The sequence below is a fragment of the Muntiacus reevesi genome, chromosome 8 (assembly GCF_963930625.1).
Source record: "Muntiacus reevesi chromosome 8, mMunRee1.1, whole genome shotgun sequence".
Lineage (NCBI taxonomy): Eukaryota > Metazoa > Chordata > Mammalia > Artiodactyla > Cervidae > Muntiacus > Muntiacus reevesi.
The window spans coordinates 44,493,823-44,507,308 of record NC_089256.1 but is presented as its reverse complement, the minus strand read 5'-3'; the positions used below and the strand labels follow the sequence as shown (position 1 = coordinate 44,507,308).

Below are 13,486 nucleotides of genomic sequence, written 5' to 3'. Positions count from 1 at the left end.
CCCAGAAACTGTAACACAATGTATCTGATTAACCTCTAGGTTTTGACTTTTTTATTCTTACAACCAAGAGTATGAGGTAAACACGAAAACTGAGATCATCACCTATATTATGGAAAATAATACGGCCTCTGAATAAAAGCTATTCATACATTTGACATCTTTATTCTGTCCACTTAGGTAGAGCCAACATAAATCCTAAATATCTCCTTTCAATGAGGAATATACTAAGAAATACAACCTACAATAAAAACCACAGTACTCAAATGGCATAAGTGAAAATAAATGGGAGAATTTAGAAGACAAAAGACTCTAAAGCAGTATAGAAATTAGGTCTAAGAGTTAGATCCATAAAGCACCATTCTCTCACTAGCTTCCTTACCCCTTAAAATTGGTCAAATTCCTGCATAATTTCCTCTGCTTCAGACACATCAATCATCAATTATTCAATTTTTGCCTGGGAGGTCTCTATATACGTTCAGTTACAATGTAGGAAAGTTGATAGACAGGCAGAAGGGAAAGTTAGAAACTTTGGGTGGGAATCTGAAGGAGGTATAAACAGGTATTTAGAATCAGAAGCTATGTTCTATTACCTCTTTTTAGTGATAATGATACCAAGTTTCCCAGTTCAAGTAGTGGCACTGCATCTCCAGAGTTACTTTCTTTTGAAAGCATATATCTTACCATGTGGAACTGTGGTCTGGAAAGGACGAGTGGGGCTTTTCAGGTTCCATAAAGTCAAGCTACCATCTGAATGGCTGCACATGAACTGTTTGCCCTCATGATGCCAATCAATTGAATGAATAGCCTAATGAAATAACAATTAAAAACAAGTAGAGGAGGAAGAAAGTTGATATATCATTCTATATTCCAAAGGAAAAATATTTTAACACAGAATTATTATAGCAATAACACTTAATGTTTCTGATCTAGATCATACTACCTTTGGCTCCAACTCTCTACAGGCATATAAAAGGCTATAAAATCTTACCTCCTTAGATAAAGAAAAATTAAGTAAATTTCATATTGTTAGATCCCAGAACTTTTTGTTGTAAATCCTATGTCTTCCCCATATCATTTAATACTTCTTTGAAAATTATTACACGGAAGTAAAAGCAAGGTTAACAGAAGATAATCTCGGGTGAGGCAGAATTTACTTTAATTTCACTTAAAGTAACCAATTTAAAAAGTAATTTATGTTAGAGTTGCAATTTGAGGGTTAACTATGTGCCAGACCCCAAGGTAAGCAGTTTACGTACATTATCTCATTTAATCCTACCTAACAGATATTATGTTTTTCCAAATTACATATGGTAAAATAGGCTAGAAAGACTGAGACATACCTGATCAGGTTACACCACTCAAATCTAACATCTAACTACAAAACCCATATTTGGAATCAATGAACTATGTTAACTCTAACATATGCTACTTAAATTGACTTAAAGCAGGAAGAATTTAGAATTGTTTGTATTTACAGATTCATTCTGTAGTTATAAATTAAATGAAAAAGCAATCATTACACTTTCCTGAATTGTTTTATTCCCCGTGATTACACAATGTCTTACATAAAGTAGGTACCCAAATATCTGTTAAATGAATAAGTATTTATGTTATCAAATGTTGCCACACCCTTGGTATTCTTTCAAAATTAGTAAAGTATATAGGGAACTTGGGTAATGTGCTATTTATTGCACAATGAAAGAAACTCTAATAGACATAAAAGTTGAACACATGTATACAGCATGATCTTTCCTTAAAGGAACTTAAACAACTGCAAGAAAGGAAACTGTAACAATACTTATTGTTTGGAACTTTTAATACTTACTTTTTAAATTTATATTTATAAAATTAAGTTATGGATATATTTATTTATATCAAACTTATACATATATTTACACACATATATTTCCAAACAATAAGTATTATTAGAGTTATAGACAAATGATGCCTAGAGCAATCATTAGACATATTACAAATGAAACAGTATATCAGTGGACCTCAAGATAAGATTTGATTAATCAGAAATGATACCATGACACAACAGACTTATTTTTTCTCTCACCCTGGTCTCCATTACTGGGCAGAGAAGATTTCTTTACTACCAGGGTTCAGTAGAGGCAGTGAGAGTGGAAAAAACACTTCTTTGTCTCCCTGCTTATTTCTTCTCATTTTTGTATGTGTCTAAAGGGAAAGGCCACTTCTTGCCTCCTCTACATGCTAACCTGGATGAACCTCAGTCAATTTAATAAAGTTCTCTCAGACTGCTTTGATAAAAATGGTAGGTGCAGAGAAAGCATCCCCAGTCTTAATCTTTATATCCCACTGAATTTGTCTACTGGAGAAGACAGATATAAAAATAATAGATATAACACAAAATCAAAATAAGTTGTATAAAAGAAGTACACTTATTGTACAGAAGAGTAGGCATGTAAAATCAACCTGTTATTAAAGAATAGGAAGTCAAATAATCAATTATTGAAGAGGTTGAAGAGCTGGCATTTGAACTTGACTTAATGGGTAAATATTTAATTTCTATTTATTTGATTATACCCTACTCCATTCTTTAAGAAGGACTTTATGGGTTTTCTGAAAAAACAAATATAATACAACTAATTAAAGAAGAAATTTTAAATGGAAAACAATATGGAAAATAAAACACTAGTAACTTTGGTTAATTCAGTGGCTGTGACTGAATTTCTTGTAAACAAAAAAGACAAAGGAAACCCAAAAAGCTAAGTAATAATCTGAAAAAAGGAAAAATAGAAGTTACTAAAGGAATTAAAAGATTATCCTCATGTCAAACTCTGAGAGATTTCTCTGTGAGGGATTATTTTTAAAATATAGATGAAACAAAAACTTTACAGCTAATGTGAAAATAAAATTTACATACTTATTTCTGAAAATGATCTTGGATTTACAAAACTCTGAATTCATCAGTAGTTATTTATCAAGTGGCTAGACTATACAAATAGCTTTACAATTGCTAATGAATTAATAGAACTTTGATATGCATAAGAGGAAAGAAGGGAGTTCAAGATAAGGTATAAGCAGAAGCAAAGGCTTTCAAGTCAGGAGGAAATGGTATGTTTAGGAGACAGCAACATGTCTGAAGTATGAGGAGTGTATAGAAAGAATGCCATAAATTAAATTCAAAGGAAAGATAGCACCAAGGCCTTAAACCTCCTGTCAAGGAATAAGACTTTGTATTGTTGACAACTGGGACCCATTTAAAAGTTCTGAGGTAGGAAATTATGATCAGCTATGTCTTAAAATGATAATCTTGTTAGTGAAAGATATATTGCAAAGCTAAGATATCCGAGGAAACATGATTAGTTAAAAGTCTACTATAGTCTTCAAGGCAAAAGATAACATCCTCAACTAGGACACTTAAATGAGAAAAGAGATAAATGAGAGATAATATAAAAATGGGATCAAGAAGACTACAAGAGTGACTGCTTATACCACATGAAGAAGAAAAAAGGGTCAACTATGACTCTGTGGGTTCTAAATTGAAATAACTAAATCAAAATTGAAAAACAAATAAAAACACAGAGAGAGAAGTAGGTCTTTAAATACTAATTCAGTGCCAATGGAATATTCATCTGAAGTTACCTAATATATTATTATATATTTGCATATATATTATATATGAATTTTAATTTATCAGCATAATATAGGTAATATTTGAAATGATGGGAGGCTGAATATGAACATAAATGCAAACTGAAGGAGAAATGAAAAGAGGGTGAAGACATAGAATCCTGAAGAGTGTAATTTAAAGGAGAGTTAGGGAGAAAAACCAATGATGGAGAAAGGAGGGGTGAAAAAATGAGGTGGAACAACAGGAAAAAATGAAGAAACCATTTAAGAACGAAGGACTGATGTAAAGTCACAGGCTTAGTGAGGAACTTAAAAGACTAAGAAGGGATCCTTGGTGACTTATTAGATACTATTTCAGGTAAGTATTACAGATGATTTCAAACTATGAGAGGAAAAGTGCTGAGAAAATTTTGAAAAGTTTAGTAATAACATGAAGTCTATAACTATCTTTATTAAAATGATAGGACAAAATTATGCATTATACAGATTTTATATAATTTCTATAATTCTATAATTCTAGATATAAAATAGGTAAAGTATATTATTCTACTGATTAACATTGTTAATATTTATATAGACATTTCATTGCAAAATTGCTTTCATTTACTTTTTAAGGTTAGAAACTTTCCTTCCACACTTTTTAAAGCTACAAGAAAGCTAGTTAATTGAGCATTCTCATCTGGATTTCCATTTCAGCTGCTCTACTCTACTTCCAAGTGGCTAAACACACAAATGTGTTGTCTTATCTAAAGGCTAGTTTTGCAGAATAAATGATCTCCATCCTCATCTTTATTTTTATGTATTTAACAAAAGGAAAACCCTAGCTTAGCTCTCCAGGACCTTCTTATGATTAAAGGTGCCCTGTAAGTTGCTCATAAGACACATAATTGTATGACATTGCTTGCCAGAATACTGCTCACCAATCATGATCAAATTACCCAGCTGTTATATCATTTACTTCTGAATTCTTTGTTACCATGATAATAATCTTGTATATAACATAAAATTGTATTTTACCAGAACCACTAAGAAATGAATTGGGGTAGCAGTTATGGAATAACTAAAGTCTTGTATCTTTAAGCATCAAAATTTAAATTTTACTGTTTTAAGGGGATGGAAGGGAGCACAAAAAGGAACTGTTATTTTAAAAATGTGTTTTCTTGTCAAAATTCTTTTTCTATTTATCTTAGTGTTGTCTTGAATTCTCTGACACTGTTGCTATTTAAGCCTGGGTAATGCTAGACAATGATTTATGACCTGTATTTTCTTCCTATCTCTCACCACTGTACCAGTTTTTAAAATTTAATAGAGAGCCTAGATAATCACCTTTATTTCCACAGCTACAAGACATAAATCCCCTTTCTCACCTTTTGCCTTTAGCCTCACTCTTTTCTCATTAGCCTCTTATGAAGAAAATACTTAATGGCCTAGAATCAATCTGAGAACCCCTGAAGATCAATTAAGAGACTATTCCTCAATATGAGTTCACTGATTTCTCTACATGAAAATCTAAAATCTCAATTCTGTATGATAAAACATACTTTAAGTTAGTAACAATAAGTATTACTGTTTTAAAAATCTCTCCCTATTTTAAGAAGGCAAGTATTAGAAGATAAAGCCTTTCAAACAGACTATGTAAACTTTCTGCCACAGAAAAGCAATTTTCTAAAGATATGAACAGTATCTTTAGAGACCTTAAGGACAAAGAGGTAAGAAATAATCATGAAGCCTAAAGAAAAGAAAAAGATAAGTAACAGAAATCAGTAAATGTAAGATGTCCAAAAAAGCTTAAAAATAGTCCATCAAGGCAAAATTGCCAGTCAGGAGAACAACTCTGAGGTGAAACTCGTGCAAAAACCAATAGGCAGTGTGAAGAACTGAATCAGAATGAGGCAGTTTTCCAAAAATAAAAATATTTGTAATATGCAAGGAGTAAAAGTAGACAATAGGCATAAAATCACAATAGGCTTTTCAGATATTTCAGTATAAATCACTTACCTCATCATAGTAAACTCTCAGCTCTGCTCTTTTAGATTTCAAGTCCCAGAAAACTACAGTACCATTTTCATAACCTATTAGCAACTGGAAAACATAAGAACAATCATTTTTGTAATCCTAACGTTAATTTTAGCTTGTTCCAAGTAAAGATAAATGTTAATACTACATTACAGAACTTTATTTAAAATACCAATCTTCCCAAACCTGAATATTTTCAACATTGAAAAATATTGGCAAAATAACTCTATTCAATATAAATATATACCAATGAAATGAGAAAACTTGTAAGTATGTATGTGCTGTGCTTAGCCACTCAGTCGTGTCCGACTCTGCGACCCCATGGACTGTAGCCTGCCAGGCTCCTCTGTCTATGGCGATTCTTCAGGCAAGAATACTGGAGTGGGTTGCCATACACTCCTCCAGGGAATCTTCCCAACCCAGGGATCGAACTCATGTTTCCTGCACTGCAGGCAGATTCTTTACAATCTGAGCCACCAGGGAAGCATAAGTATGTATGCCACAACATAAAAATAAATGGGAAAACCGGAACAAAACAAAAATGGAAGAGAAAATGAACATGAAATTAAGATGATAACCTGAATAAACACTGTGTATGCCATTCAGGCCTATGCACTTGAAAAATGTGGTCACAAATTTGGCTTCAAATTATTTTCTATCGAATCCAATTTTATCTCTGATTTAAGTCAGTGTTTCAAATTAGTGATTGATGAACTCTCAGTAGTTCACAAAGATATTTTAGAGATTCATGTCATTAAACATAATTGATATTGACTTGTAAATCAAGAAATAAGACAATTAACAAAATATACATACTTCATTTCAAAAGAAAAGCATTTGAGAACAGAAAATGATTAGATGATCATACTCAAGATTCAGTCACTCAGCTAAATAGTACTTGCTGTGCTGATGATTTTTGCTATAATATGACACTGAATGCTCAAACAACCTCACAACTGCACTCATTTCAAATTCTAGCAAAGTAATGCTCAAAATTCTTAAAGCTAGACTTCAACAATACATGAACTGAGAACTTCAGAAAAGGCAGAGGAAACAGAGATGAAATTGCCAACATTCACTGGATCATAGAAAAAGCAACAGAATTCCAGAAAGATATCTACTTCTGCTTCATTAACTACGCTAAAGCCTTTGACTGTGTGGATCACAACAAACTGTGGAAGATTATTCAAGAGATGGGAATACCAGACCACCTTACCTGCCTCCTGAGAAACCTGTATGCAGGCCAGGAAGTAACAGTCAAAACCGGAAATGGAACAAAAAACTGGTTCAAAATTAGGAAAGGAGTATGTCAAGGCTGTATATTGTCACTCTGCTTATTTAAATTATATGCACAGCACATCATGCAAAATGCTGGCCTGAATGAAACATAAGCTAGAATCAAGGTAGCCAGGAGAAATATCACCAACCTCAGATATTCAGGTGATACCACTCTAATGACAGAAAATAAAAAGAAACTAAGGCACCTCTTGATGAGGGTAAAAGAGGAAAGTGAAAAAGCTGGCTTAAAATTCAACATTCAAAAAACTAAGATCATGGCATATGCTCCCACCACTTCACAGCAAGCAGAAGGGGAAAAGGCAACAGATTTTATTTTCTGGGGCTCCAAAATCACTGTGAATGGCAACTGCAGCCATGAAATTAAAAGATATCTGCTCCTTGGAAGGAAAGTGATGACAAGCCTAGACAGCATATTAAAAAAGCAGAGACATTACTTTGCTGACAAAGGTCTGCATAGCCAAAGCTATGGTTTTTCCAGTAGTCATGTATGGATGCGAGAGTTGCACCATAAATAAGACTGAGCACTGTTGAGGCCTGTGAAATGTGGTGCTGGAGAAAACTCTTCGGTGTCCCTTGGACTGTAAGGAGATCAAACCAGTCAATCCTAAAGAACTCAACCCTGAACATTCATTGGAAAGACTGAGGCTGAAGCTGAAGCTCCAACATTGTGGCCACCTGATGCAAAGAGCCAACTCAATGGAAAAGACCCTGATGCTGGGAAAGATGGAAAGCAAAAGGAGAAGGGAACAACAGAGGATGAGATGGTTAGATAGCATCACCAACTCAACGGACATGAATCTGAGCAAACTCTTGGAGACAGTGAAGGACAGGGGAGCCTGGCATGCTGCAATTCATGGGGTCACAAAGAGTTGGACATGACTTATGGACTGAACAACAACAAAAACAACCAGAAAACATATAACAAAATGGTAAAAAGCACATGCCTATCAACAATCACTTTAAGTGGAAATAAACTCAATGCCCCAACAAAAAGACACAGGGTAGCTAAACAGATAAAAAAAAATAATAATCATCATCTATATGCTGTCTACAAGAGACTCAATTCAGAGCTAAAGACACACACAGACTGGAAGTGAAAGGATGGAAAAGGATGTTCCATTCAAACAGAATGAAAAGAAACTAGGGGTAATACAATTTTTATCAGCAAAATAGACTTTAAAACAAAGACTGTAACAAAAGGAAAAGAAGGGCATCACATTATGTTAAAAGGCTTAACCCAAAAAAGGGAAATAATATTAATAAATATATACATGTACCTAACATAGGAACAACTAAACATATCAGCCAAATAATAACAGACATAATAAAAGCAGAAATTGCCATAACAAGTATTAGTAGGGGATTTTAATACCCAACTTACAACAATGAATAAATCATCCAGACAGAAAATCAATAAGAAAACACTGGCCTTCAAAGATACGTTGACAGTTGAACTCAATAGATATTTACTAAGCATTCCATCCAGAAGCTACAGAATATGCATTCTTTTCAAGAGCACATAGAATATTCACCAGGACATATCACACGGTAGGCCACAAAACTAATCTCAATAAATTTAAGAAGAGTAAAATCACATCAAGTATCTTTTCTGACCATAAGGGTATGAAACTAGATATCAATTATAGGATTAAAGCTGGAAAAGACACAAACACATGAAGACCAAACAACAGGTTGCTAGAAAATCAATGGGTCAATGAACAAGTCAAAGAGGAAATTTAAAGATGAGATGAATGAAAATAGAAACACAACTTCTCAAAATCTATGGGATGCAACAAATACAGGTGAGGAGTTTATAGCATTGCAAGCCTACCTCAAGAAACAAACAAAAGTATCAAAACAAACCTAACTAGAAATCTGAAAGAATTACAAAAATAAAACAAAGCCCAACATTTAGAAGGAAGGAAATAAGTAAGAAAAGGGGAGAGCCCAAGGAGAGAAATATATGAAACAGAGACACAAAAATGGGGGGGGGGGGGTGGAATCAATAAAACTAAGAGGTTAACTTTTTAAATATAAAGAAAATTGATGAACTTTTAGCCAGATTTATCAAGGAAAAAAGAGAGCCCAAATAAATACAATTAAAAAAATGAACAAGAAGTTTTGAAGATATCACAGAAAGGCAATAACTGAAGAATACTACAAGCATTTATATGACAACCTGGACAATCTAGAAGAAATGCACAAACTGCAAGAAATGTAAAATATCCCAGGAAAATGTAGAAAATATGAAAAGACCAATTACCAGTAATGAAACTGAATCTGCAATTAAATTTAAAAAAAAAAAGAAAAACTCCCAACAAACTCCAGGATCACATAGCTTCACACTCGAATTCTACCAAACATTTAAGGATGAATTGGCACCTATCCCTCTCAAACTCTTCCAAAAAATTAAAAAGAAAGGAACACTTCCAAACTCATTCTTTGAATCCAGTATTACACTGATATCAAACCCAAAGACATTACAGAAAGGAAATTACAGGCCAATAAATCTGAAAAATACAGATGCAAAGATCCTCGACAAAATATTAGCAAACAAAATTCAACAGCATATAAAAAGAATCTTACGCCATGATCAAATGGGATTTCTCCCAAGAGTGCAAATTTGGTTCAGTATCTGAAAATCAATCACTGTGATATATTACATTAACTAAGGGAAGGATAAAATCACATGATCATTACAAAAGGTGCAGAGAAGGCATTTGACAAAATTCAACAATCACTCATGGTAAATATTGTCATCAAAGTGGGTATAGAGGAAATATATCTCAACATAATAAAGGCCATATGTGACAAAACCACAGGTAAACATTATAGTAAATGGTGAAAAGTAAATGGTAAATACTTTTTCTCTAAGATTAAGAACAGAAAAAGAATGTTCATTCTTATTTAATGTACTGTTGGAAGTCCTAACCACAGGAATCAGACAATAAAAATAAATAAAAGGCATCCAAATTAGAAGGGAAGAAGTAAAACTGTCACTATTTGTAGATGACATGATGCTTCATATAAAAAACTCTAACGACTCCACCCAAAACCATTAGAGCTAAAAAGAATTCAGTAAGGATGCAGAAAAATTAATATACATAAATCTGCATTCCTATACATTAAAAATGACTATCAGAAAGAGAAAGCAAGAACATGATCCCATTTAAAGCTGCATCAAAAAATATAAAATACTTAGGAATAACTTAACCAAGGAGGTGAAAGATCTACACTCTGAAAACTACATGACACTGATGAAATAAATTGAAGACAACATAAATAAGCATAAAAATATTCTATGCTCATGGACTGGAAGAATTTATAGTGTTAAAAAGTCTATACTACCCAAAGCAATCTACAGATTCAATGAAGTTTCTATCAAAATACCCACAGCATTTTTCACAGAACTAGAACAAATAACCCTAAAATTTGAAGGGAACCACAAAAGACCCTGAATAATCAAAGCCATCTTGAGAAAGAACAAATCTGGAGGTATTACATGCCCTGATTTTAAAAAAATACTATAAAGTAATCAAAACAGTATGATGCTACACAGAAAGAGACAAGTAGATCTATGAAACAGAACGGAAAGCCTAGATATAAACCCATGCACATATGGTCAATTAATCAACGACAAAGGAGGCACGAATATAAAATGGGAAAAAGACAGTTTCTTTACACAAGTTATGTAGAATAATGAAACTAGACCATTTTCTCATAACTTATTAAAAAAATAAACTCTGTATGGACAAAACACTTAAACCTGAAATAGAAAACCTCATAGAAGAAAACACAGGCAATATGCTCTTTGAAATCAGTCTCAGTAATACTTTTTGGATCTGTCTCCTCAGACAAGGACAAAAAAGCAAAAATAAGCAAACGGCACTACATCAAACTAAAAATTCTTTTGCTCAGAGAAGAAAAGCATCAATAAAATGAAAAAAAAAAAAAACTGTGAAATGTGAGAAAATATTTGCAAATGATGAGACAAACATCCAAAATATACAAGAACTCATACAATTCCGTATCAAAAAACAAACTATCTGATTTTAAAAATGGTGTTTTTCCAAAGAAGACATACAGACATCCAACAGGCACATGAAAAGAAGCTCAACATTACTAATTACCAACCACAATGATATCACCCCACACCTGTCAGAATGGCTGTGATCAAAAAGACCACAAATAATTAACAAGCATTTGCAAGGATATGGAGAAAAGGGAACTCTTGTGCACTGTCGGGAGAACATATATTGATGCAGCCACTATGGAAAGCAGTATGAAGGTTCCTCAAAAAATTAAAAATTGAATTACTGTATGATCCAGCAACTCCAATCTTGGATATTTACCTAAAGTAAATTAAAACACTAATTTAAAAAGATATACACACCCCTAATGTTCACTGTGGCATCATTTACAATAGTTAAGGTATGAAGCAACCTAAGTGTCTATCAGCAGATGAATGAATAAAGATGTGGTACACATACACACATAGAGCAATATTTCTCAACCACAAAAAAGAATGAAATCATGGCAATTGTGATAGCATGAACAGACTGGAGAGCAGTATGCTAAGTGAAGTAAGTCAGATTAAGAAAGATAAATAGTATGTTTTCTTATATATGTGGAATCTAAAAAAAAAGTAAAACAAATACATAACAAAACAGAAACAGACTCACAATACAGAACAACCTAGTGGTTGCCAGTGGGGAAGGCACTGGGGGAAGGTAGCAAAATAGGTGAAGAGTATTAAGAGGTATAGCACAAGCAATGTAAACAATAATATCATAATAACTTTATATGGTACATACCCTATAAAAGTATCAAATCATTATGTTGTACAGCTGAAACTAACTATTATGGTAATTCAACTATACTTCAATTATACTTCTTATATACTTCAACTATACTTCTTATATATTTTGAACACTATGAAAAGGCAATAAGATAGGACACTGAAAGATGAACTCCCCAGGTTGGTAGGTGCCTCATATGCTACTAGAGATCAGTGGAGAAATAACTCCAGAAAGAAAGAAGAGATGGAGCTGAAGCAAAAACAACACCAAGTTGTGGATGTGACTAGTGATGAAAGTAAAGTCTGATGCTGTAAAGAGCAATATTGCATAGGAACCTGGAATGTTAGGTCCATAAATCAAGGTAAATTGAAGGTGGTCAAACAGGAGATGGTAAGAGTGAATGTCAATATTTTAGGAATCAGCAAACTAAAATGGATCAGAATGGGTGAATTTAACTCAGATGATCATTACATCTTCTACTCGGCAAGAATCCCTTAGAAGAAATGGAGTAGCCATCATACTAACAAGAGTCCGAAATTCAGTTCTTCAGTGCAATCTCAAAACCGACAGAATGATGTCTGTTCATTTCTAAGGCAAACCTTTCAATATCACAATCCAAGTCTATGCTCCGACCACTAATGCTGAAGAAGCTGAATGATTCTATGAAGACCTACAACACCTTCTAGAACTAACACCCCCAAAAATGTCCTTTTCATTATAGGGGACTGGAATGCAAAAGTAGGAAGACAAGAAATACCTGTAGTAACAGTCAAATTTGGCCATGGAGTACAGAATGAAGCAGGGCAAAGGCTAATAGAGTTTTGCCAAGAGAATGCACTGGTCATAGCAAACATCCTCTTCCAAAAACACAAGAGAAGACTCTACACATGGACATCACCAGATGGCCAATACCAAAATCAGATTGACTATAATCTTTGCAGCCAAACATGCAGAAGCTCCATACAGTTAGCAAAAACAAGACCGGGAGCTGACTGTGGCTCAGGTCATCAACTCCTTCTTGCAAAATCCAGACTTAAATTGAAGAAAGGAGGGAAAACCACTATACCATTCAGGTATGACCCAAATCAAACCCCTTACAATTATACAGTGGAAGTAATAAATAGATTGAAGGGATTAGATCTGATAGACAGAGTGCCTGAAGAAATATGGACGGAGGTTTAGGACATTGTAAAGGAGGCAGGGATCAAGACCATCCCCAAGAAAAAGAAATGCAAAAAAGCAAAATGGTTGTCTGAGGAGCTCTTATAAATATCTGTGAAAAGAAGAGAAGCTAAAGGCAAAGGAGAAAAGGAAAGATATACCTATTTGAATGCAAAGTTCCAAAGAACAGCAAGGAGAGATAAGAAAGCCTTCCTCAGTAATCAGTGCAAAGAAATTGAGGAAAATAATAGAATGGGAAAGACTAGAAATCTCTTCAAGAAAATTAGAGATACCAAGGGAACATTTCATGCAAAAATGGGCTCAATAAAGGATAGAAATGGTATGGACCTAACAGAAGCAGAAGATATTAAGAAAAGGTGGCAAGAATACACAGAACTATACAAAAAAGATCTTCATGACCAAGATAACCACAATGGTGTGATTACACACCTAGAGCCAGACATCCTGGAATGCAAAGTCAAGAATGCCTTAAGAAGTATAACTAAGAACAAAGCTAGTGGAGATGATGGAATTCTAGTTGAGCTCTTTCAAATCCTCAAATATGATGCTGTGAAACTGCTGCACTCAATATGCCAGCAAATTTGGAAAAC

General features: G+C 33.7%; 1 protein-coding gene across 2 annotated transcripts in view; it reads right to left on the bottom strand.

The window, feature by feature from the left end:
- STXBP5L (syntaxin binding protein 5L) overlaps positions 1 to 13,486 on the bottom strand; it is a 336,789-nt gene that overhangs the window by 174,186 nt on the left and 149,117 nt on the right. For both annotated transcript variants that reach the window (XM_065942856.1, XM_065942857.1), the window contains exons 7-8: positions 5,599 to 5,682; positions 682 to 805 (exon numbers count right to left, since the gene is read on the bottom strand). In XM_065942856.1, coding sequence (XP_065798928.1) covers positions 682 to 805; positions 5,599 to 5,682 — 208 coding nt within the window. The remainder of the gene's footprint in view (positions 1 to 681; positions 806 to 5,598; positions 5,683 to 13,486) is intronic.